At 35.8% G+C, this 26,150-nt stretch overlaps 1 protein-coding gene and 1 non-coding gene across 2 annotated transcripts in view; one reads left to right on the top strand and one right to left on the bottom strand.

The window, feature by feature from the left end:
- The window catches only part of NDUFAF2 (NADH:ubiquinone oxidoreductase complex assembly factor 2), a 175,174-nt gene that overhangs the window by 87,238 nt on the left and 61,786 nt on the right, over window positions 1-26,150 (top strand). Inside the window, exon 2 of the mRNA XM_019414312.2 lies at window positions 10,793-10,882. Coding sequence (XP_019269857.1) covers window positions 10,793-10,882 — 90 coding nt within the window. The remainder of the gene's footprint in view (window positions 1-10,792; window positions 10,883-26,150) is intronic.
- LOC128778467 (small nucleolar RNA SNORA23) lies at window positions 24,899-25,033 on the bottom strand. Its single transcript, XR_008424053.1, has one exon. It is a non-coding gene; the product is annotated as a small nucleolar RNA SNORA23 (small nucleolar RNA).

Here is a 26,150-nt window from a genome sequence, read left to right as displayed (position 1 = left end):
AGTTTTCCAAAGTCTTGGGGAGCCGATAAAATAGTGCTGGAAAGATGATTTGCAAGGCAGGAATATAGTTAACAGTGAGGAGAAGGTCATACACCTAGGCACTGGACATCAGCATTAGACCACAGACAGGTCTCAGAGTATGGGAATAAGGTCTGTCTTTTTACCAAGAATAGCCTGTGTCTAGGCAGGTAATAACAGTTATAATATTTATGAGCAGTGATTGGTCTTTCCCTGCCTTAAAAAATTGGACTCAAATTAGGATTTCAGGAGAAATTTCTAGAACTGAGATGCAGGGCATAGACCAAGGGACAAAAACACTTTGCTACTTAATTGGTACCAGCAAGAAAAGTGACTTCATAGTGACCAATTTGCTTGAGCAATCATACATGTTTCTCCTGCTTCAGCACAAAATTTCCTCAAATGGAAACTTACAGGGCTTACCATAAAGATAGGACTTTAAGGATTAGATATTAAAGACACATTACAGGCAGATATAGAACTCTCTATCACAGAAGCATAAGGACATCCAAGTAAAGCATTGCTTCAAATAAAAGTTCATGATTAGAGCTCATTAAGTGATTAGAGTTATAGATGTTGTCCTAGTAGTTTTCATCATAGAGATAAAAGTCAAAATAATTGGAGCTGTTCCCACCTGTATCACTGGTGTAACTTTAACGAGAGCCACTGCAAAATAGCAATGGACCTTGTCATTATTATCAACAAATATTTGAGTGTTCCCCTGCGTGTAGGGCAAGATCCAAATTCCATAGGACAAGGCAGATGTTTATCAACTCTGAAGACGGGAGGGAAATATTTGAAGTATTGCTTTGTATTAGCATTCTTTTATTTGCCTTGGAAGCCACAGTGAAAGACTTAATGCTTCTATATGTTTTAGTATTATAACAAGTTTCCAACCTACAAATTACTTGAATTCCAAAAGTTCTATGTAAGCAGCTCGTTTAAATTCAACACATTTTCCATTGAAATTGTGTTATAAATGGTAGTTAGTTTTCATAATTGTTCACATCCCTTTTAATCCACAGTTCATGTGAATTGCTGCACATTAGCAAAAACACATACTGGTTAGCAATGGAATCAAGAGAGATGCAATAACTCTACAGGTTTTAAAAGGAGAGATGGAGAAAAAATATGTATATCTGTGAGGAAAAAAATTGTTTTCAAATAGATTTCACTCAGCTGAAAAATTTTAGATCATGACCTGAGCATGATCTATTGGGTCATCAATAGATAAGCATTATCTATTGGATCCCTTTGCAGCCAATAGATGGTGCTGTTGTCACACAATAGTTGGGTTGCTCTTAATTCTCAAGACAAAGGGAGGTTGTGGGAAGTATATGCAAAGTGGTTTTAAACTGTGTTGTTAAAGGAAGCAGAAAAAAAATAAGAGAGGCAGTATGAACTTGGTTATATGTGGATGATATCGACACATCAGGTTTTGTAGCAAAGAAGGTGACTCTCCTGGTATATTTTCTTAAATTTCTGTGTGAAAATTAGATATAATTGAAAGCACACCTTTTCTTATCCATAATATTTTCTTTGAGATTTAGTTTACTCAATGATTAAAAATAAAGATGGTTGTGAGAATTAAACAAGAAAAAAAGTGTCTAGTAAGTGTCATACGTATAATTGTTGCTCAACAAATATGTTTCTGTTTATATCCTAAATGAGTCAGATACAATTAATAAACTACAGTAACATAATGTTATTGATATATTGCAAAATTAGACTAAAATAGAGGCACCTATGTGGCTCAGTCAATGAAGCGTTCACCTCTTGATTTCGGCTCAGGTCATGATCTCATGGGTTCGTGAATTGGAGCCTCATATTGGGTTTTGAGCTAACAGCATGGAGCCTGCTTGGGATTCTCTCTCCCTCTCTCTCTGCCCCTCCCCTGCTTACTCTCTCTCTCTCAAAATAAATAAAAATAAACTTAAAAAATAGACTAAAATATGTGATCTCTGGAATCTTATAAAGAAGTAGGAAAGATGTTAAGCTTTGTCATTTATTGCTAAGAATAAAAAATTTTTAAGGCTGATTAGTTCATTCTTTTGTTGGTAAATATCCTGATATGCATTTACCAAGTACACCCTTGAGTAGATGTAGTCTACTTTACACACAATATATTTGGAGATACCCATCTTAAAGTAAGATTACCATTTTGCAGATCTTCACTATTTGTGACTATAGTCTTAACCTTTTTGAACATTGGTGGAAAATAAGAAATAAGTAGGGAAAAATAGCAGGATGAATGCTCTCTATTGCAACCTTCACAAGCAAAATAGAACCAACCTTTCCTTTTTATGCTTCTATAGCCTTCCTTTTGGTGAAGTCACAGTTTATTAGCATGCCTTTCTGCCAAGAGAACTGAAGCAGAGAGCGTAGGTAAAATTTATGTCATCCAATTTTATTAGTTATTAGCCAAGGTAAAGTTTTATTGTAGAGAAAGTTAAAACTAATGACTAAAATAATGGGATACTATAAATAAATTGCTCTTACTAGAATTACTTTATCCTTTCCTTTCCTAACTGTCTTTTCATTGCTCAAGTTGGTCTCAGACTACCTCAATTTCTACCTCTTCCCTAGATCTCTAGGTTTGACGGGCGGAAGGAAGTAGTTGAGAATGCCTGTCCAGTGAAGGCCTGCTTCCTTGACGATCTGTGAATCCAAGAATTGTTCCTCTGTCTTTTCTATACAGACATTTTTCTCTCTTCCTAAGGACTTCTTGCTCCCAAGTGAGAGAATGATTTCTCGGTCAACTCTTCTTGTCTAAACACTGGAAGCAGACCTTAAGTCACGCTCTAGCCTTAAATCATAGCTCCACATGTGAATATGAAGTAGGCCTTGTATTTCCTTGGGCTGTGGAATTGCAGGGAATATCCTGCATTCAGGTGTCTTCCACCTGATTACTTAGGAGTTTGTGACAGATTCTTTGATAACTCTGTGACAAACAGGGGTAGAGAAAGAAGCAAAATACATGATGGTCTTTCTGCCATCCATAAGATCTTGGTTTTGTTTAGGGAACCAGTACATGCTCTTGAATGCATTTCACAGTCTCAAAAGTGTGATACTGGGTCTGAATCCAAGATTTTCACAGGGCTCCTTGGAGCTTGAGGAGTGTGAGTAGGTTGCCTTCAGGGAAGGGAAGGGGAGAAAAGATGAAGTGGTATTGTGGACCCCTGCCTCAACTATAGAAGCTCTGCTTTGAACAGTTTCATAAATTCAGCCTCTGCTGAAGATATTTTTAAAGAAAAGAGTTTGAAAATTATTGACCCTTCAACCTCTTAACAGCTGAAACCAATATTATACTCAGGAATCTGGTTCACAATTACTGGGGTAGTTCCCGTTAAGCTGATGAATATCACAGTTCATTAGATGATTATGTGATTTCTTTATCAAAATATATTTCTATTCATTAATGATAAGTAGTGCCTGATGGTAACTAAATTAAACAGATTAATGAAGGGTATTACTAATTTCATGGATTAATAAATAAATATATATTTTTTTTTTAAATTAAGACTAATGCATCGCAAAATGTACTCTATTTATTTTCACTGAATTAGCCATATTTGAAACTGTCGTATAGTCTGTGAATTAGTAGCTAATAGTGCAATCTGTGACTCTTTTATGATCTTTGATGAAATGACCAAGTACTACTTGATTTCTATAAAACTATTTGGATCTAGAAATCAATCAAATAATCAACCATATCTTCTATATTTCAAATCTGAAAATAAAGTTTGGGGTAAGCCCAAGCTTTACAAGTGATCTAATTTTCTAATTATCTAAATTCTAATAATATTTGTCACTGTTTGTTTATTCCTTTAGTTTCTCTTTTTACCTCCCTATTGATATCCCCATTTGTTCAAGTTAGACTCTCAAAGTGAAAATCAAATACAGTACTTAATTATATTGGTTTATACTTAAGTATGTGCTAATTTTGAGAGGAGAAAATATTACCCCTTTTTAAGGATGAACCAGATTGGAATTTGCTTGCTTTTTATAGTGATTGTCACTAAAAATAAAATGAGTTTTCAGTCATAAATTTCCTCACTGGACTTTTTAAAACCTGGAATTTCCATATGATATATCTTAAAGCATATGTGATTTAGCTAAACATTATTTTATTTTATGTTTTTTATGTATTTATGTATGTATGTATTTATTTATTTTGAGAGAGAGAGTAACTCCAATAAGTTACACATTGGAGGTAATTTAGCCTTACAAATTCTAACAAAGAATTGTAGAATATATTAGGAGAAAAAAATACTTTGAAAAACTGATTTCCTACACATCAATCAAAACCTAAAATGGCTGCATATCTTGTATTTCTTCATGGAATAAACAGTCATGAATCTATCATTTGAATTTTTCCTTTTTAATGTTTACCTTTTTTGGAGCAAATGTAATTACAGCTGTACTTTTTCTCAGGGTTGAAAATTCCTTGCGGTTTGGAAAATAAATGATTTTTACACAAAAATGTTTGATTCCCACAACAATAGGAAGTAAAAGCAGTAAAATGGTAGACATTTCTAGGACCCACATGCTTGATTTGGGGATGCACTCAGAAAACCTATTTAACTTTTTATTGTAAATCATCCTAGATTAATGTAATAGATTATTCAATATATATTTGTTGGCTAAATAACATATTTTTAGAACTTTAAGTTTTTGTTTATATATAAGATTGTTAGGGAACAATAGATAAGAGTTTATTGTTCAAGCAGAAAGCACAAGCACAAATTTGCATTAGGTACATCTTTTTTTCTTAAATTATGATATTCTTCATATGTACTTTCAGATTTCACTTTGGTAAATTGTATTTATGGCTTTTAAAAATTAATGAAGTCAGATTTAAACAGTTTATTTTGGATTTTCTAAGATAGAAGCAGAGATTCCTTATGGGAAACCTGTAAGTATGGAGAAGCTAATAAGATTTTAGATAATCCATTGAACTAGTTGGCCATTTTACAAATTCTGAAAGCTTATCTGGAAGGCCTCTTTAATTGGTTTTTAAAAAAGTATTACCTGCTGAGACCTGCTGAGATAGTCATCCATGCTCATATAAATATATGTAGAATATGTCAAATTATAGAATCATCACATTTTCAAGCAGAAATGCCTCATTTGATCACTATAGGAAAATAGTAGCTTATAATTATGAGTAAAATGTTAGTTTTTAACTGGATATCTGTAATGATACTGTACGCAAACTTTGTAAATGCTGATTTTAAAATCTTAAATAGGAAATGCTTAACGGTGGAAGTTGGTAAAAATGCTTAGGTTCAAATTCTAGCTGTACTACTTTAATTGGCTATGTACATTTGGATAAGCTAATCATCCAGTGTCTTTTTTTCCTCATCTATAAAAGATGTTTTAAAGGCAAAAGATAATATATGGAGACACATAAATACTTCCTAACATAGCAGGCTCTTAATAAGCAACTTTGGTTGTAATAAGTAACTTTGGTCAAATAATACTTTAAGTCATATGTGAAAATGACTTTCAGCTTAAGAATTCTTAGTACTCTTAACTAAGGTTTTTTTTAATTTACAATGCTTCAGCATAATAAGGTTAAAATTCCCCAAATCTAACCAATAGAGTATGTGGTTCTTGTCTTTCAGTCTTGTTGTATGCAAAATTCAGTCTTTTATATATCACCAGACAGACTGATTTAGAAATATCACCTGGTTGCACTGATCACTGCCACTGGGGTTGAGGGCCAGACTTGAGTCAGACAGAGAGGATCTTAAACTTGGCCATCTTACCACCATTTCTTCAAGCCAGAGGCTCTTGTCAGGCATCAGAAAAGTCTCAATCTTGTTTATTTGCAGGGGGGGAGAGCTATCTCAGAGATGTGGCACCTCAACCCAACCTCTTTTTCCACCCCAAAGTCACCTCCAAATGCATTAGTCTCCCCTTGCACTGTCCCTTGCACTACTTAGGCTGGAAGTAGATGGTTGGAAACATCACCAAGGATTATATGTGCTTATGGGTCACAACCAATATAGGCCTCCACCTTTAATTTGGTAATGGTAGAAGAAAATCCTGCCTCCATTGTGATAGATACCTAATGAGTTTTGAAGCTCCAAAATTTAAAAATTAAAGGCTGCCCAAATATATTCCCTGGCCTGTGAGGATGCATTAGGGAAGGAGCAGTGGTCTAGAAAAGGAGAGATGCCTAAGCCTGCTGTTTAATTCTTCAGGAGACTTGGTGTCACCTGTCTGTGACTGGCACCTGTCAAGGGTCTTACCTACAGGGTAACTAAGACCATAAGATGACAATATTTATAGGTACCAAATTAGAAATTTTGTAATTCCTAACCCAACCATCTTTTAATATGTAAGTCTTGTTCACCTTTCATATGTGTAAGAACACCCTATTTGCAGAGGAAAGGGGAATTATTTCCAAATAAAAACAAGACCAAAATCCTCTTCCATTATAGATGCTTACTGGAGCTCGTCTTTATCTTGATGGTTACAAAATGATGGTATTTCAGCTCTGGCCCTTGTTCTATACATTTATTATTCAGCACTGTGGTAAAGCAATAGCTCTTTTATCTCCCCCAATTTATTTTTTTTATCCATCTATTTATCTATATCTTTTAGTGGTTTGGCTTTATGGATTCCTTTGTTTTCCTAGTAGAACATTTAGTTCTCAAGCATTTTGCTCTCAGGATCTCTTTCACTCTTCACAGTTATTGACAGAGCTTTGTTTGTAAGATATGTATTAATATTTATATTGAAACTAAAACCAAATTTTTAATTATTTTAATATTCTTTAAAATTAAAACTAGTAAACCTATTACATAAAGAAAATATTTTTTGTTGTCTACATAAAGAATATATATTTTATTTATTTATTTATTCATTCATTCATTCATTCATTCATTCATTCTTTTGAGAGAGAGAGAGAGAGTGTGCGTGCACGTGCCCTGGTAGGGGCAGAAGGAGAAGAAAAGAGAGAATTTTAAGCAGGCTTCACACCTAGGGCAGAACCTACTGTGGAGCTCAATCTCAGGATCATGAGATCATGACTTAAGCTGGAATCAGGAGTTAGATGCTTAACTGGCTGAGCCACCCAGGCGACCCCCCAAAAATATATTTTTGATCAGAAATAATGATACATACCCAAACAGAAACATTTAGAGAAAGGGGTAGCATTGCTTTATGTTTTACAAATCTCCCTGATGTCTAACTTAATAAAAGATAGCTGGATTTTTTCATATCTGCTTCTTTATTCAGTCTGTTGGTATATCACATACATGTAGCTTCTAGAAAACTCTATGTTCACAAAGAATGGAAGTGAAAAAGGCAAATAATGTTCTTAGTATTGTTACTAAAATAGTGTTGGCCTCTCATTCCCTTTAAAAAGGTAACATATTGTTGGGGTGCCTGGATGGCTCAGTCAGTTGAGCGTCCGACTTTGGCTCAGGTCATGATCTCACAGTTGGTGAGTTCAAGCCCCACATCGGGCTCTGTGCTGACAGCTCAGAGCCTGGAGCCTGCTTCGGATTCTGTGTCTCCCTCCCTCTACCCCTTCCCCGCTCATGCTCTCTCTCTGTCTCTCAAAAATGAATAAATGTTGAAAAAAAAAAGGTAAAATATTGTCATTTCTGCTATCTTTAAATCCATATACCACTGACCATTATGATCCATTTGGATTCAAACTTTTGTTTTGGCTGGTTTTTTTAAATTTTTTTATTATTATGTTTATTTATTTTGAGAGAGAGAGAGACAGAGTACGAGTGGGGGAGGGGCAGAGAGAGAGGGAGACAGAATCTGAAGCAAGGTTCTAGGCTCTGAGCTGTCAGCACACAGCCTGACATGGGGCTGGAACCCATGAGTGTGAGATCATGCCCTGAGTCGAAGTCAGATGCTCAACCAACTGAGCCACCCAGGTGCCCCTGTTTTGACTGTTTTATTAAAGCTGTTGTTTTACTATTAATTAAATTAAAGTAATTAAATATAATTAAAATTGTGCATTGTTTTACATAATAATCCTCACTGAGCACCAGTGTCAATTGTTTATTGTTGTATTAGGACTTATTAAGCCAATACGTGTATTAGATTAATGTTTTTGTTGTCAAACTAATTTTTAAATGTAAATTAGACCCTAAAGTTTTTGCACCTGACCAGGTACTTAAATTTCATCTATTTGTAAAGATGGAAATTTTTTGCTGTGATAAGTAGGATTATCTTTACAACTATTACACGAAAGCATATTAGTACAAATAAGTGTACAATTTGTGTATAATTTCTTACTCAGTGAGAGGGATAGACTTCATTCCCAGTTCTTAAAAATTATGGAAGTAGGACTTATTACAAAGAATGGAGTAGTTTTAAAACAATTTATTTGGGGGCAAGAACTTACATCTGATTACAAAAAATTTATTCAATAAACTAATAGCCTTATTTTGTATATGTAATTTTTTATATATCTTTGATGTCTTCTATTTATAAATAAGATTTTCTCAGCACTTATCAAGGAATTAGCTAAACTAACTCATGTGTTACTCTGTCTTTTCATTTATACACAAATAAGTATTGCTTATGATTTTTAAAAATCTTGGGAGACCTTAAATTGATAGACCTAAGAGATAAGAGATAGGATGTTAATTTTTTTATCACAGATGTTGAAATATACTTGTATTATATATGCCTTTAGTGGTGGTACTGAGACTGGTAAACCTCTTTATCCTCTTCTCTGCTAAATTTTTTGATGAACATTTAAAAGCTTATAGAACACACACCTACCTTCAGAAGACAATTTGTTAGCATTTTGTGTTTTAGATGGGAGTTTTCCTTTCTGTACTTGTGATTGCTAAAAGGACATATATCTTCATATTCAGATGAGAGCTATATGAAGGCACAGGTATTTTGATTCTTCCAAACATTTTAAAAATTGTCATGTAAACATACTTTAGTGTATGCTAAATTTATGATAACTTTTGTTATTACCTGTTTATATATATAGATACAAATAGCATTTTAGTAAAGACACTTAGATATTTTGAGCCTCTACTATGAGAGTAATGCACCTCTCATTGTTACAGACTCCTTTGACTCTTGTCCCTACAACTAGAGGCTTTACTGCTAATCCCTTGACTTACTGTTAATTTATTGGGTAAGGTAAGCAAAAGGTTAGAGCCTCTGTGTTAAGATTAAATCAGCTTGATTCAGTAAGTCCATAATGAAATGCAGAATTTCCCTAACCCCATACTTCCCAGTTATTACCTATTGATGGCTTGTCCATGAAATCTCAGCCTTTCACTTATTATTACTAAGGCAAAGGAAATAGCACTAGTCACTCATTCTTCTTAGGCTATCCTTTTGTGGCTTCCTTTTTCCTGCATACTCACTCCGAGGAATTTCCTTGGTCTGCAATTGAAGGAATTTTTAGTTGGTAGAATTTCAGGCAGAGATTTGCAACAAGGTCATTTTGCTTAATTATGTCATTCAGTCTATTTAGCATAGTGTAAGGTTGGTCATGGAGTGGGAAGAGAAAGTAGTATTTTGTAAAGGCCAGATTTCTCTCCCTGACTAGTGTAATTATTGTTAAGCCATGCTCCTCCCCTTATACTTACTCACCATGGTCTTCTCTGTTTCAGCTTGCATTCCCTGAGTAGGCAGGCACACTCACTAACTTTTGGGAATTACCAACTTCACCTGGTTTCCCTAGGCTCAAAGGCTCACTGAGAAGTGAACATGTTTTGAAACCACCAGTTTGACAAAGCTGCTTTGAAGGATATAATTGAGACTGTGGAAACAGAAGAAAATAGCAGATAGTTTTATATCTTTTATATGAACCTAAAATACTTGTTAATCAAATTTTTATTATTGAGAAAAGTAAGCCTATTGCATTCTCATCCCATCCCTGATTCCTCTACACCTTTTTCTTTACTGCTCCATTTGCTTTCTTGTTTCTACACTGCTACCATCCTGTACCAGTGTGATCTCACATTCGTAATTCCCCAGTTTTTGCCTTCTTAATTTAGATCCGGTAAAAGGTAATCACTCACATAGGTCATAGAATCGAACCCATGAGTTGGTTCCCTTGGGTTTGCCAGTATACTGTGGCGGTGGGGTGGCAGCAGGATCTTGTGGTTCCTTACATAGTAGGGGGTGTGAGTAGCTGTTCCCTTGGGCAGTCATAGCAGCCGCTGGCACCTCTAATACAAATACTTGTAGAATTTGAAGGAGTTGAACACTGTTGATTATTAAAATGGTTTTTTGTATGTATTTTTTTTTGGCCATTTGTGCCCTAAGATTAATTAGTTCCTTTTTTTTTTTTAAACAAAATCTACATTTATTCTACCAAAATTAATTTTGCATGCTATGGTAGAAAATTTAAAATTTTTGTAGTAAGTTTAGAATTTGCTTTTTCTTTTAAAAAAAATTTTTTTTTCTTGTTTATTTTAGAGACAGAGAATAGAGCACAGGCAGGGTCGGGGCATAGAGAGAGGGAGACAGATTCTGAAACAGGCTTCAGGCTCTGAGCTGTCAAGCAGAGAGCCTGACATGGGGCTCAAACCCATGAACCATGAGATCATAACCTGAGCTGAAGTCGGACGCTCAATGAACTGAGCCACCCAGGCCCCTAGAATTTGCTTTTTCTAACAAAACTAACTCTAAATGGAATCTCTTCTTTGTCCTGATAATTCTTTTACCAAATGAGGAGGCGTGAAATATCCAAAGAGAAAATATTACTTGTAGTAACTACTGTGTCATGACTTCCTTTAAAAATAAGGTAATCACTTTTGTCTTGTAGGACAGACTATTCGAGAGAAAAGAATTATAGAAACAGCAAATAAAAGAGAAGTCGACTATGAAGTAGGGGATATCCCAACAGAATGGGAAGGTAAGTTTGTGTTTTTACTAGTATCTTCTGGAAGGCAAATTGTTTATACAAAATTAACAGAAGCAGGTATAATTGTATGTTTATTCTTTTTACAAAAATTTTAGTAATCCGAATCCATGACCTTTTTTAAAGATATTCCATTTCTTTGAACATTGTGAAGGTGTCACACTTTAGTAAGGAAACACATATACAGTGAAAGGAACTTTTTAAAAAAAATTTTTTATGTTTATTTATTTTTGAGAGAGAGACAGAGTGTGAGCAGGGTAGGGGAAGAGAGAGAGGGAGACACAGAATCCGAAGCCGGCTCCACGCTCTGAGCTGTCAACACAGAGCCCGACGTGGGGCTCAAACCACGAGCCGTGAGGTCATGACCTGAGCCAAAGTTGGAGGCCCAACCGACCGAGCCACCCAGGCGCCCCCAGTGAAAGGAGCTTTTTAAACATTAGCAGAGCTGGTACTAGGGTGAGCTGAGCAAAGCTCCTATAATACAAACTTGACAGAGGCACTCACTTTCATGTGCTGACTGTGCAGTCGCACACTCCCAGAGTTCAAATATTGTTTCTGGCACAGAATACCTACATGAACTTGGGAAAGTAAATTCATTCTTCTCAGTCTTAGTTTACTCTTTTATAAACTGTGAATAATACTTGCTGTTACCATCTGGAATATTTGCTTAACTTAAAATGACCCTGTTAGCTCATCCTCTGTTAAGACAAGGATGGACACTTGATCCCTATCAGGACTTTGGAATTAAGATAAGAGATCAAAGTGAGATATAACAGTAGCAGTCAGTCTTTCAGTATGGCTGGAACAAAAACATATGATTATGGGTAGTTATCTTCAATCTACTATCTAAGCTTTGTTGCAGGAAAAGCTGATCTATTAAGAAGAAAATGGAAACCAGTCTGCAAAAAGAAATAGTGAGACAGAATGTTTCCTAAGTTTCCTGAAAGTTTCCAGTCCTCTCTTCGATTTCTATCTAAATGTAGTTCAGCTGCATATCTGCCTTTGAGTATTAGTGCTACCCCATATCCTTGTTCTAAATTTTCCCTTTTCCCTTACCAGTTCTTTGCCTAGTACCTGACACATGCTAAATGTTCAGTAAATATATATTGAATACGTGAAATCCAGCTTGAATTAGCTTTTGTTATTTGCATCTAAAAGAGCTTTACCTAGAATACCAATATCTATCTTTTTCTTTCTGATTATACTAATATTTATATCACATATCACTTACCCAGTATTTACTTGTCTACCTGGTATTATAATCATTGTTTATAATCATTGCTGTTTATAATCATTGTTCATAATTATTATAATGTTTTTTTAAAATTTTTTTAAATGTTTATTTATTTTGGAGAAAGAGACAGAGTGCAATAAGGGGAGGGGCAGCGAGAGAGGGGATACAGAATCTGAAGCAGGCTCCAAGCTCTGAGGCGCCAGCACAGAGCCTGACATGGGGCTCGAACCCACAAACTGTGAGATCATGACCTGAGCCGAAGTCAGATGCTCAACCGACTGAGCCACCCAGGCACCCCATGATCATTATAATGTTTAATCATCACAACAATCCTATGAGGTAGACACTGTAATTATACCCATTTAATAGGGAATCTAAGGTCTAGAAAGATTAGATATACTGCCTATGTTATACGGCTACAAACTGCAAACAGTAGACCTACTGCATCCTGGCAGGTGAAGCATACTCTACTTGTGATAACTATAGGCATTAAGTTACTTTTATGCCAGTATGTGAGTATAAATATTTCTTTGGGATTATCTTTTCTGTTTTACCTTATTAGCTTTGAAAATATCAGAACTATGAGAAAAGAACATAAAAATGGGTAGAGACCAGAGATTTTTTGAAGAAATGCAGAATATAAACTGACAACTTCTAGCAGTAATAATTGAGATTTTTTTATTCTAACAGACTTTCCAATGTTATGAGCTACATTCACAATTCTTAAATAATGCCTGTACCTCCTTATGAGTCTATTTTATCATTTTTTCCAAAAATAGTATAGAGTTAAAGTGTTTATAAAAATAGAGTTACAAATAAACAAATAGGTATTGACTCGTTTTTCAAAAACTTTGAGACTTTCAAGGAATTAAAATGAAGTTCTAATGATTTTTTTAATGTTTATTTTTATTTTTGAGAGAGAGAGAGACAGAGACAGAGCACAAGCTGGGGAGGAGCAGAAAGAGAATCCAAAGCAGGCTCCAGGCTCCAAGCTGTCAGCACAGAGCCCAACACAGGGCTCGAACCCATAAACCATGAGATCATGACCTGAGCCGAAGTTGGATGCTTAATTGACTCAGTCACCTAGGAATCCCAGTTCTAATGCTTTTTATGGCTTTGTCCTGATCCAGTAATTCAGCATAAGTATCCTGTGAGTCTTACCCTTAACATAAATGTATCAACCAAACACTGAAACTAAAATTATTCTTATAGTGGTACATATCAATTAAATGTAAAAAATAATTCCATACCATGAAAAAGTAAAGTAAAATAAGACACACAACACCCTATATTAAAAAAAAGAAAGGAAAGAGAAAGAAAACTTTTAAAGTAAATAGTGTCAACACCAAATGAATCTAAAGTATTTTCAGATCCAGATGAATATTTGTCAATTATTAGTAGAGTAGCGGTCCCCAAAATGTATGGGGGATACGTATTAGATGGATGCACTCTTCATTCATTCATTCTTTTAGTAAATATCTGTGGCAGACCTCTGCATTCATAGAGTTTACTTTCTGGACTGGGAGAGTAGGTGGGAGAAAGACAATAAACCAGACAAATAACTACATAGTATGTTAATGGCCACAGAAAATAAAACAGGAGAGAGGAAATAGGGAGTGTTGGGGAGAGTTTTACAGTTTTAAATACTGTAATGAAAAGGCATTACTGAGGAAATGACTTGGAATAAAGGCAGAAGAAGGAGCTGGTTATGCAGATAAGTAGTAGAGGAGCATTCCTGGAGAGTGAGTGCAAAAGCCCTGAGGCAGGAGCATGCTCAGATGTTTAATGAACAGCAAGGAAGCCAGTGTGATTGGAACAGAACCAGAGGGAAATTAATATATGAAGTTAGAAAAGTAAGAGTATACCCAGTCTTGTAGGACCTTATAGATAATTTAAGGACCCTGGCTTTTACTCTGAGTGAGATTGAATGCCATGGAAGGTTTTGAAAAGAGTAGTCATATGCTTTGTTATATTTAACAGCATCACTCTGGCTGCTGCACTGCAGAGACTTAAGGGGGTACAGGCAAAACATGGAGACAGGAGGCTCCTAATAATTTAGGCAAGGAGTAACTGTGACTTGAACCAGAGTAGGGGTGGGAGTGGGAAGAAGTAGTCGCATTCTGGGTCTTGTAAAAGCAGACCCAGTGGGATTTGCTGATAGATTGGATATGGAATGTAAGACAAAGGAGAGCAGTCAGTGATGCCTTTTAAGCTCTTGGCCTCACCTGGAAAAATGGACTGTTTTTCTATGCTGTTGACTCTGAGGGCAATCCTGTGGGAGGAGCAAGTTGGGGCGGGGGAAATGAGATCAATTTTGGAAATGTTAAGTTTGAGATATCTATTAGACATCGAAGGAGAGATAGTAAGTTGTATATAAGCCAAGAATTTAGTGGAAAATTCTGGGCTAGAGATTAAATTTGGGAGTTGACAGCTAATAAATGGTGTTGAGCGTTGGGAGACTGGGTGAGTTCACAAAGAGAATAAGTGTAAAGAGAAGATGAGAAGTTCAGAGACTGTCCTGTCGACTGCTCCAGGGTTTAGAGACAGTGAAGACAAGAAAGAAGCATCCAGAAAAGGAGAAAGAAGAAGAAAAAAAAGGAGGAGGAGGAGGAGGAGGAGGAGGAGAAAAGTTTCATGTGCTGGAAGCTAATTTTCAAGGAGGATGGTTCAACCATTTAATGGTTCAACCATTAAATGAAGCTTGAGAATTAACTCTTTGCTTTAGGAACAAAGGACTCCATGATCCTGCCAAAAAATAGTGTGTAGGGTGTTAGGAACAAAAGCCTGATAAAGAAAGGATAGCAAAAGAATATTTGGAGGGAATGAGTATAGACAATGCTTATGAGGAATTTGTGTGTAAAAGGGAATGAGTTTTGAGGCAGACCCTGGGTAGGAAAGTAAAGAGAGCAATTTTATGTTTTATTGTTTAAAAATTTTTTGATGTTTATTTCTTTTTGAGAGAGAGAGAGCCAATGCAAGTGGGGGAGGGACAGAGAGAGAGGGGACAGAGTATCCAAAATGGACTCCACGCTGACAGCAGAGAGCCCAATGTGGGGCTTCCACTCAGGTATTGTGAGATCATGACCTGAGCCTAGGTCAGATGCTTAACTGCCTGAGCCACCCAGATGTCCCTATGTTTTGTTGTGTTATAAAGATAGGAGAAGTAACCAAATTATTTTTTTCTAAGAATAGAATTTAGTGATTCATCACTTACATATAACACCTAGTGCTCATCCCAACAGGTGTCCTCCTTAATGCTCCTCACCCTTTTAGCCCCTCTCCCCACCCAGTCACCCAATACTCTGCCAGTAACCCTCAGTTGGTTCTCTGTATTTAACAGTCTCTTATGGTTTTTCTCCGTGTCTGTCTTTATATTATTTTTGCTTCCCTTCCCTTATGTTTATCTGTTTTGTTTCTTAAATTCCACATATGAGTGAAATCATATGATATTTGTCTTTCTCTGATGGACTTATTTCGCTTAGCATAATAATCTCTAGTTCCATCAACATTGTTGCAAATGGCAAGGTTTCATTCTTTTTGACTGCCAAGTAATACTCGTGTGTGTGTGTGTGTGTGTGTGTGTGTGTGTGTGTGTGTGTACCACATCTTCTTTATTCATTCATCAGTCGATGAACATTTGGGCTCTGTCTATACTTTGGGCTGTTGTTGATAGCACTACTATAAAGATTGGAGTGCATGTGTCCCTTTGAAACAGCACTCCTTTATCCTTTGGATAAACACCTAGTAGTGCAGTTGCTGGGGCGGAGGGTAGTTCTATTTTTAATTTTTTGAGGAAGTTCCATACTGTTTTCCAGAGTGGTTGCACCAGTTTGCATTCCCACCAGTGGTGCAAAAGGGTTCCTCTTTCTCCGCATCCTTGCCAACATCTGTTGTTGCCTGAATTGTTAATTTTAGCCATTCTGACAGGCGTGAGGTGGTATCTCATTGTGGTTTTAATTTGTATTTCCCTGATGATAAGTGATGTTGAGCATCTTTTCATGTGTCTGTGAGCCATCTGAATGTCTTCTTTCAAAAAGTGTCTGATCATGTATTTTGCCCATTTCTTCACTGGATTATTTGAGTTTGGTTAAGTTCTTTATAGATTTTGGATACTAACCCTTTATCAGATAAGGTCATTTGCAGATATCTTCTCTCATTCCTTAAGCACTACCTTTTAGTTTTGCTGATTGTTTCCTTCATGGTGCAGAATCTTTTTATCTTGATGAAGTCCCAATAGTTCATTTTTGCTTTGGTTTCCCTTGACTCTGGACACATGTCAAGTAAGAAGTTGCTGTGGTGGAGGTCAAAGAGGTTGGTACCCGTTTTCTCCTCTAGGATTTTGTTTTTATGTTTACTTTTGAGAGAGAGAGAGAGAGAAAGAGAGAGAGAGAGAATATGTGAGCTGGGAAGGGGCTGAGAGAGAAGGAGACACAGAATCTGAATCAGGCTGCAGGCTCTGAGTTGTCAGTACAGAGCCTGATGTGGGGCTTGAACTCACAAACCATGAGATCATGACCTGAGCTGAAGTCAGACACTGAACTGACTAAGCCACCCAGGCATCCCTCTCCTCTAGGATTTTGATGGCTTCCTGTCTTACATTTAGGTCTGTCATCCATTTTGAGTTTATTTTTGTGTATGGTATAAGAAAGTGGTCCAGGTTCGTTCTTCTGCATGTTGCTGTCCAGTTTTCCCAACACCATTTGCTGAAGAGACTGTCTTTTTTCATTGGATATTCTTTCCTCCTTTGTCAAAGGTTAGTTGGCCATACGTTTGTGAGTCCATTTCTGGGTTCTGTATTCTGTTCCATTGATCTGAGTGTCTGTTCTTGTGCCAGTACCATACTGGCTTGATGATTACAGCTTTGTAATACATCTTGAAGTCCAGCATTATGATGCCTCCAGCCTTAGGTTTCTTTTTCGGGATTGTTTTGGCTATTCAGAGAAGTAACCAGATTTTTAAATAATGATGGGGAAGAACCAACCAAAAAGGAAGCATTAATAATGCAAGAGAGAGTGACCTTGAGGTGAGATGGAGTCTAGTACATATGTGAAAGAATTGGCCTTTGACAAGAGCATGGAAAGTTCATCAGTTGTAATAGCAAGAAAGTAGAGTATACAGCCATAGATACAGATAGGCACATAGATGTGATGGTGAGAATTTGTGTAAATTCCCTTTTGATTCCTCCAGATGAAGCACAGAATGGTTAAATAACTTCCTAAGTACAAACAGCAGCTGCAACCAAGATTTTAAAACAAAATATCTGTCCCTAAATCTTTACTCTCCATACTATATTGCCTACCTCATTGCATACTATGCATACTATTGCATATTATATTGCCTACCTCATTAATAACCTGGCTAATTCTTACTTACTCTGAGTTTTAGAGCACACATTGACTCCTTTGGAACTCCTTTCTGACCCCACCTCTCACCTCCTAGTGCTATGTGGCATGCTCTTTTTTTTCCCCCCCATCTCACTTTATGGCTTCCCAAACATTAAACTTAAACCACTGTAGATTTTTCCATGTTACCTTATCTACCTCCTCTCCCCAGACTAAAAGACACTTTAGGTTACAGTTCTTACTGTGTTCATCATTGTAGTCTTAGGGCCTTGCTCAACACTTAACATAAAATAAGTGCAAGCTCAATCAATATCTGTTGAATGAATGAATTTTAAATTGAAAGTACATAAGGAAGAGATATTGGGGAGTTCTGCTGACTTGCTATAAATAGTCCATTTTGAAAAGAAACACACATGACAGCACGCCAGAGCAATTAGTTCCAAACGTATGGAGCACTTAGACAAAGTTTTAGTTATGGGAGATAGTATAGTGCTAGCTGTCCAACAGTCTTACAGTCTCAGGGAAGCTTTTGAGTTTCATCCATGGCTTAATGGATAGTTCTTACATAGAGCCTCTCAAAATCTCTATCCCCATAATTCAGATGACATTTTAGCTTCTAGTTTTGTTTCTTTTGTGTGTGTGTGTGTGGTTGTTTTTGGTAGCTTTAAGCTTGTTTGATATTGACAGTAATAAACATTGATGAGGACCCTAAAATACATGCCAAGTAGTGGGAAGAGACAGAAAGGCCCTGATCCAGCATTTCTTTCTGGTAGAAAGTTAAACTTTACTTATTAGACATATTTCTTAAAATATAAGAATAAAACCTCATAATAAGGTTAGGTAAAAATTACTTTTTAGATACATTAGACTAAACCTGTCTAATTAACACAATTAATAATGAACATCTCGGTATGTGATATGCACTTGTATTGCTTTAGTATTATTAATAATTGTTTAGCATGCTTTCTTAGGTTACAGGAATTCCCCACCAAACATTTTCAAAGTGAGCTTCATAAAATAATGGCCAGGACATAATATCCTCATCCCAGCATCAGAAGACCTAGGTCCTTAATCATTTGGGGCAAATCATATTACCTCTGTGTTTTTCATCTGTAAAATTAAAAGGCTCTATATGTGGGGCGCCTGGGTGGCTTGGTCGGTTAAGCGTCCGACTTCAGCTCAGGTCATGATCTCACAGTCCGTGAGTTCGAGCCCCGCGTCAGGCTCTGTGCTGACAGCTCAGAGCCTGGAGCCTGTTTCAGATTCTGTGTCTCCCTCTGTCTCTGCCCCTCCCCTGTTCATGCTCTGTCTCTCTCTGTCTCAAAAATAAATAAACGTTAAAAAAAAAAATTTTTTTTTAAATAATAAAATAAAATAAAAAAATAAAAGGCTCTATATGTGTCTGGTGTTCTATGATTATATGACTCTAGAAGTGTTTCTAATCAACTTATGCCTCAGCCCAGCATCTGGACCTACTGTTGAGCCAAATTGTTTGGCTGGGAATTACTGACAGTTCTTGGTGGTCTTCATCAGGTGATAGGATAGCTATATGTATTAGTGATCCACTGCTGCATAACAAATTACCCCAAAAGTCAAAGATCTAAAATAACAAGCATTTATTATCTCACAGTTTCTGTGGATCAGGATTCTAGGCATGGCTTACATGGATCTTCTGGCTCAATGTGTCTCACAAGGCTGCACTCAGTGTGTTGGCCTGGGCTGCAGTCATCTCAAGGCTCCTCTCAGGAATCATCCACTTGGAATCTCATTCACATGGTTATTGTCAGGCTCTAGAGGATCTACTTCCACACTCACTCAAATGGGTATTGCCTGGCTTCATCTTTACTGGCTGTTTGACAGAGGGCCTTATTTCCTTGATAACTGTAGCTTTATAGTTCTTGATATCAGGTAATGTTAGTCTTACAACCTAATTATTCTTTTTTTGAAGATGTTTTGGCTATCCTATGTCCTTTGCATTTTCAAATGCATTTTAAAATGATCTTGGTAATTTTTGCAAAAATTCCTCCTAGGATGTTGGTTGGGATTGTGATGAACCTATAGATCACTTTGCAAAGAACTTCTGACCCCTGGACATTATATTTCTCTTTATTTAATTTGGGCCTTCTTTAATTTCTAAATGATAATTTTTTAATGTCAATGTTTGATTGTTCATCATTATTATTATATAAATATGCAATTGGTATTTGTATATTGATCTTGTATTCTATGACTTTGCTAAGCTCAGTTATTAGTTATAATAGCTTTTTTGTCAATTTAATCAGATTTTATACCTAGAAGATCATGTTGTCTATGATTAAAGACATTTTTTCTTTCTTTCCAACCTGGATGCCTTTCATTTTTTAAATCTTATCTGCTTGCACTGACTAGGATTTCCAGTATACTGTTGATTAGAAGGAATGAGAATGGACATTCTTGCCTTGTTCCTGATATAGTATTCTTTTTATACATTGTTGATTGGTTTATCTAAACTTCTGTTTAATGTTTTCATATCAGGGTTCTTGAGGGATATTGGTTAGTAATTTTTTTTTTCTTGTAACATCATTGCTTGGTTTTGGTGTCAGGATAATGCTGGTCTCATGAAATTAGTTTGGATATATTCCTTCTTCAATATCCTGCAAAACTTTATGTAAAGTTAAAATTATTTTAAAAAATTTTTAAGGTTTATTTTTGAGAGAGAGAGAGAGTACACATGTAAGTGGGGGAGGGGAAGAAAGAGAGAGATACAGAATCTGAAGCAGGCTTCAGTCTCTGAGCTGTCAGCACAGGGCCTGATGCAGGACTCAGACCCATGAACTGTGAGATCATGACCTGAGCCAAAGTCAGACCCTTAAGTGACTAAGCCACCCAGGTGCCCCGAGTTAAAATTATTTTTAAAAATATTTGATAGACTTTGCTATTGAAGCCATCGGGGCCTGGACTTTTCAACTACAAATTAAATTTATTATATTCAGGATAGTCAGGGTGTCTGTATCTTCTTGAATGACCTTTGGTAGCTTGTTTCTTTTAAAGGGTCTGTCCATTTCATCTAAGTTTCCAAATGTTTTGCATAAAACTGACCATAATATGTCCTTATCATCCTTTTAATATCTTTACAATCTATAGTGATGTCACATCTGTCATTCCTAGTTGTTATGGCTGAATTGTGTCCCTCCAAATTCTATGTTGAAGCCTTAACCCCAGCACCTCAGACTGTATTTGAAGACTGCATTTGGAGATAGGGTCTTCAAAGAGGTAGTTAAGTTAAAGTAAGGCTATTAGGATGGGTCTTAATCCAATATGACTGGCATTCTTATAAGAAGAGGGGATTAGGACACATATATATATACAGAGGGAATAACATGTGAAGACACAGGGAAAATAACAGCCATCTGTAAGCTGAGGGGAGAAACCTCAGAAGAAACTGACCTTGCTAACACCTTGATCTTAGACTTCTACCTTCCAGAATTGTGAAAAAATAAAAATAAATTCCTATTGTTTAATTGCCACTGGATCTTTGGCACTTTACTTTGCTCTTGCAGCCCTGAAACTAAACAGCAAAATAATATATTAGTATTGAGTATGTTTATGACTGAATTTTATTTCCTACTGTGGGTTATCAACTGTATCTCTGTTTTGTTACTTGCATGTCTGCTTTTGGTTTTGTAGACCATATCTTGACCATATCTATCTTTATATGATGTTTGCACTTCATATAGAGTATAAGAACCTTACAAAGGTGTACTGCCATTTCTCCCTTCTAAGATTTCTGTTTTTGTCATATATTTTAGTTCTACATGTTAGAAACTGCACACTACATCATTATTTTTATTTAAATAGTGAACTAGCATTTAGATAGATTTAATCAATAAGAAAAATATGACATATTTAATTCATATTTTTACCATTTCTAATGTTCTTTATTCCTTTTTTGTAGGTCCCGATTTCTATCTGCAATCATTTTCCTTTAGTATCTATGCCTTCCTTTAACATTTCTTTATATGTAAGTCTACTGGCATTAAATTCTCTCAGCTTTCATATGTCTGAAATATATTTTTAAAGGTATTTCTCTGGTGGGGCACCTGGCTGACTCAGTTGGTGGAGTATGTGACTCTTGATCTTGGGGTCGTGAGTTCGAGCCCCATGTTGGGTGTAGAGATTACTTAAAAAATAAAATATTAAAAAAAAAGATATTTCTCTGGTTCTAATGTTCTAGGTTGATAGGGGTTTTTTTTTCTTTTCAGTAGTGTAAAGCTACTTTACATGCTTTTTTTGTCAAGAAATCTGTTGTCCTGCTTTTCTTTATCCCTTTGTATGTAACATCTATTTTTTTTCTTCTGGTTGTTTCCAAGTTACTCTTTTTTAAACTGGTTTTCAGCCATTTGATTATGATGTGCCATCATATAGTCTCTTTTGTGCTTGAAGTTTCATGAGCTTCTTAGCCTTATGGATTTATAGTTTCCTTTAAATTTAGAAAAATTTCGGCAATTATTTCTTCAAATACTTTTCTTTGAGTCTCTTTCCATCCTTCCTTTTGGGAACTCCACTTACAATATTAGGCTATTTGAAGTTGTCTCACAGTTCACAAATGCTCTGTTCATTTGCGGAGGCTTTTACTCTTTGAGTTTTATTTTGTATGGTTTCTCTTATTGTATCTTCAAGTTCACTGATCTTTTCTTTTACAGTGTCAAATTCCTACCAATCCATCCAGAGTATTCCTCGTTTCAGGCATTGTAGTTTTCGTCTGAACAAGTTTGATAAGGGTCTGTTTTATATCCTCCATGTTTCTACTTAACCTCTTCAATCTGTCCTCTCTCTTTTTGAACATATGGAGTACAGTTATAACTGTTTTAATGTTCTTGTCTGCTAATTCTACCATCTGTGTCTGTTTTTAGTTGGTTAGTTGGTTTTTTTTTTTTTCTCTTCATTATGGGAAGTATTTTTCTGCTTCTTTGTTTGCTTTGCAATTTCTGATTGGATGTCAGGCATTTTAAATTTTTGCCTAGTTGAATACTAGATATTTTTATATTCCTATCTATATTATTGAGCTTTGTTCTGAGACACAGTTAAGTTACTTGGAAACAGTTTGATCCTTTCAGGGATAATCTTTCAAGATTTGTTAGGTAGGACTGGAACAGAATTTAATCTAGAACTATAATTCTGTATTGTTGATGGAAGTTGTTGCTGAGCACTCTCCTCTGCCCTGTCAATCATGAGGTTTTCCACTCTGGGTGCTGGAAATTAACATTACTCTTGCTCCTGTGTAAAATATGAATACTGTTTCTTCTGATCTTTTCAGGTGGTTCTTTTCCTGGTCTTAGAAGTTTCTCACTCACCTGAACTCATTAGTGCTCTGCTGAATACTTGATAGCAGCCCCCCTACCAATCTCCAGAGTTTGCTTTCTTTGAAGCTGTCTCCTGTCTGATAGTCTATCCTGTGAATTTTAGTCACTTTGGTCTCCCTAGACTCCATTTCCATTTCCATAACATAAGTAGTATTGTGGATTTTAGCAGGATCCCCTCCCCATGCAACAGCCTGGAAACTCTCAAAGGAGTAAGTGAGGCAATTGTAAGGGTAACCTTTGTTTGTTTGTTTGTTTGTTTTTTAACATTCTGAAGAGATCACTGTATTTCATTACTTGATGTCCACTGTTTTGAAAATTGTTGTTTCATGTAATTTGTTTCTCTTGCTCCATCTTGGCTAGAAGCAGAAGGCTGCTTTCTTTCAATTCGCTTAATGCATTTGAAATCCATTTATATATTTGCATGAATCAGCAGTTTATTCCTTATTATTGCTGAGTAGAATTTTATCATATTGATATACCAACTTACCCATTCACCAGCTGCAGGACATTTGGGTTGTTTACACTTTATAGCAATTATAAGTGGAACCACTATATAAATTAATATTCCTATTTAGGTATAAATATTTGAACATGAATTTTCATTTCATTCAGGTAACTACCTTGAGGTGGCATTTCTAAGTCATGTGGTAAGAATAAATTCAACTTAAACTGCTAAACTGGTTTTTAACGTCTATACCATTTAGCTTTCCCATTAATACTACATGGAAAGCTACAGAGGTTCCTCATCTTCCCTAGCCTTTAGTGTTGTCAGTGTTACTAGATTCGTGTTGTAGTGTCTCACTGTGGTTTTAATTTTTATTTCTCTAGTGACTGGTCATGCTGATCATCTTTCATGATATTTGCCATCTGTATATCTTCTTTGCTATAGCGTATGTTCATATCTTTTTGCCGACAAATTTTTTATTTGGTTGGGTTTTTTTTCTAATTGTTTACCTTGGAGGGTTCCTTACATATGCTCAATACAATTCCGCATATATGTGATTTGCAAATATTTTTTCCCAGTCTGTGACTTGTTTTTCAATTCTTTTGACAGTGCCCCTTAGAGAGCACACATTCATAATTGTAATGAAGTCCAATTCATTATTTTTTTTTCTTTTATGTATCATCATTTTGGTGTTACAAGAAAATTTTGCTTAACCCAAGGTCATGAATATTTTCTCCTGTGGTTTCTCTTAAAATTTTATGGTTTGGGGCTTTATATCTACATCAGTGATCATTTTGAATCTATTTTTTGTGAATGGTATAAATACAATTTCATTTATATGGATATCCACTTTTTTCCAGTATTATTTTTTATCGGGTTAAAATGCACATGGCATAAAATATACCATCTTACCCATTTTTAAGTGTACAGTTCAATGATATTAAATACATTGACCTTATTGTGTAGCCACTACTAACATCTATCTTCATATCTCTTTTCATCTCATAAAACCAACTCTATACCATTAAACAATAATTCTCCCATTCTTCCTTAACCTTACCCAGCCCCTGGAAACCATCATTATACTCTGACTTTATGATTTTGATTACTCTCCCAGAACTATTTTTGAAATGACCATCCTTTTCTCACTGTTTTTGCACCTATGTCAAAAATAGGTTTCTATATAGGTGTGGTCTATTTCTGTCTTCTCTATTCTGTCCATGGATCTGTGTCTGTCCGTTTCTCAATGCCACACTGACTTGATTACTGAGACTTTGTAGTAAGTCCTGAAATAGGTAAGTTGAATTCTCCAACCTCTTTTTCAAAATTGTTTTGGATACATTGTTTTGGATACTTTGGACCCTTTTGTGAGTATATATGACTTTTAGTATCAACTTATCAATTGTTACCCAAAAATCCTTCCAGAATTTTGACTGGGAATGCATTGAATTTATAGATCAGTTTGGAGAGGATTGAGCCTTCTATGAACACAGCATATTCTCTCCTTAGGTCTTCCTTCATTGTTTCATCTGAAGTTTTTAGCTTATAGATCTTGCACATATTTTATTAAAATAAAACCTAAGTGCTCCTTTTTTAATACTAGAAAGCTTAGCATTTATTCATTAAAGCACACAGGAAATCAACTCAATTCAAATAAAATGATATTGTACTAGGATTCCAGCTTACTCTTTGGCTATGTGTTTATGGGAATAGCAAGATCTGGATACAAAGCACAGACAGACACTGCCATCAGACACAGATGAAAGCTACACACATTATAGCAGCTGTTCCTAAATGTTAATTTTTAGGGGCTATTGCTAATTGTTTTTTATTTCAACTTCACATTATTCATTGATAATACATAGAAATACAATTGATTTTTGTATATCAACTATGTATGTACTTTACCCAACTTTGCTAGACTCGTTTATTTTAGTTTATATTTGGGGGATCGTCTACATAAACAATTTGTATTCTTTCTATTTACTCTATTCTAATGTATTTTTTTTCTTGCCTTCCTTTCCTGACAAGGACCTCCATGACATTGATGATTAGAAATACTGAAAGTGGGAACACCTGGGTGGTTCATTCAGTTAAGCATCCAACTCTTGGTGTCAGCTCAAGTCATGATCTCATGATTCATGAGTTTGAGCCCCACATCTGGCTCTGTGCTGACAGTGTAGAGCCTGCTTGGGATTCTCTCTCACGCTCTCTCTGTCCCTCCCCTGCTTGCTCTCTATTTCTCTGTCTCCAAATAAATAAATAAACATTTCAAAACGTAAGTAAAAAAATAGTGAAAGTGAAGTCTTGCCTTTTTCTTAATCTTAGAGGGAAAGCATTCCGTTTCTCGCTATTAAATTTAATGTTAGCCAGAAATTTTTATGTAGATGCTTTCCATCAGATCAAGAAAACTCTCTTTTCTTCCTAGATTGCTGGAAGTTTTTATTATGAATGATGTTGGATTTTCTCTTTTTTTCTGCATTTATTGGCTTGAATTTTATCATTATTCTTCATTTTATTAATGTAGTTGATTACATTGATTTTTTTTTATTATCTCTCGCTTTTTTATTGTGATAAAAGATACATGACATAAAAAGTTCCATTTTTGCCATTTTTAAGCACGTAGCTCAGTGGCTTTAGGCACATTTACACTGTTGTCATTGTCAACACCATCTCCAGAACTTTTCATCTTCCTAAACTGAAGGTCTTTACCAATGGCACAGTAAGTTCCCATTCCCTCCTCCCCCCTCCACCATGCCTGACAACCACCATTCTACTTTCTGTGTCTATGAATTTGACTACTCTAGGTATCTCATATAAATGGAATCATACAGTATTTGTTGTTTTGAGTCTGGCTTATTTCACTTAGTATAATGTCTTCAAGGTTTATTTATGCTTT

This window comes from Panthera pardus, unplaced genomic scaffold, assembly GCF_024362965.1.
Source record: "Panthera pardus isolate Hobbes unplaced genomic scaffold, ASM2436296v1 HiC_scaffold_2, whole genome shotgun sequence".
Classification (NCBI taxonomy): domain Eukaryota; kingdom Metazoa; phylum Chordata; class Mammalia; order Carnivora; family Felidae; genus Panthera; species Panthera pardus.
This window is presented reverse-complemented; position numbering and strand designations above follow the sequence as displayed.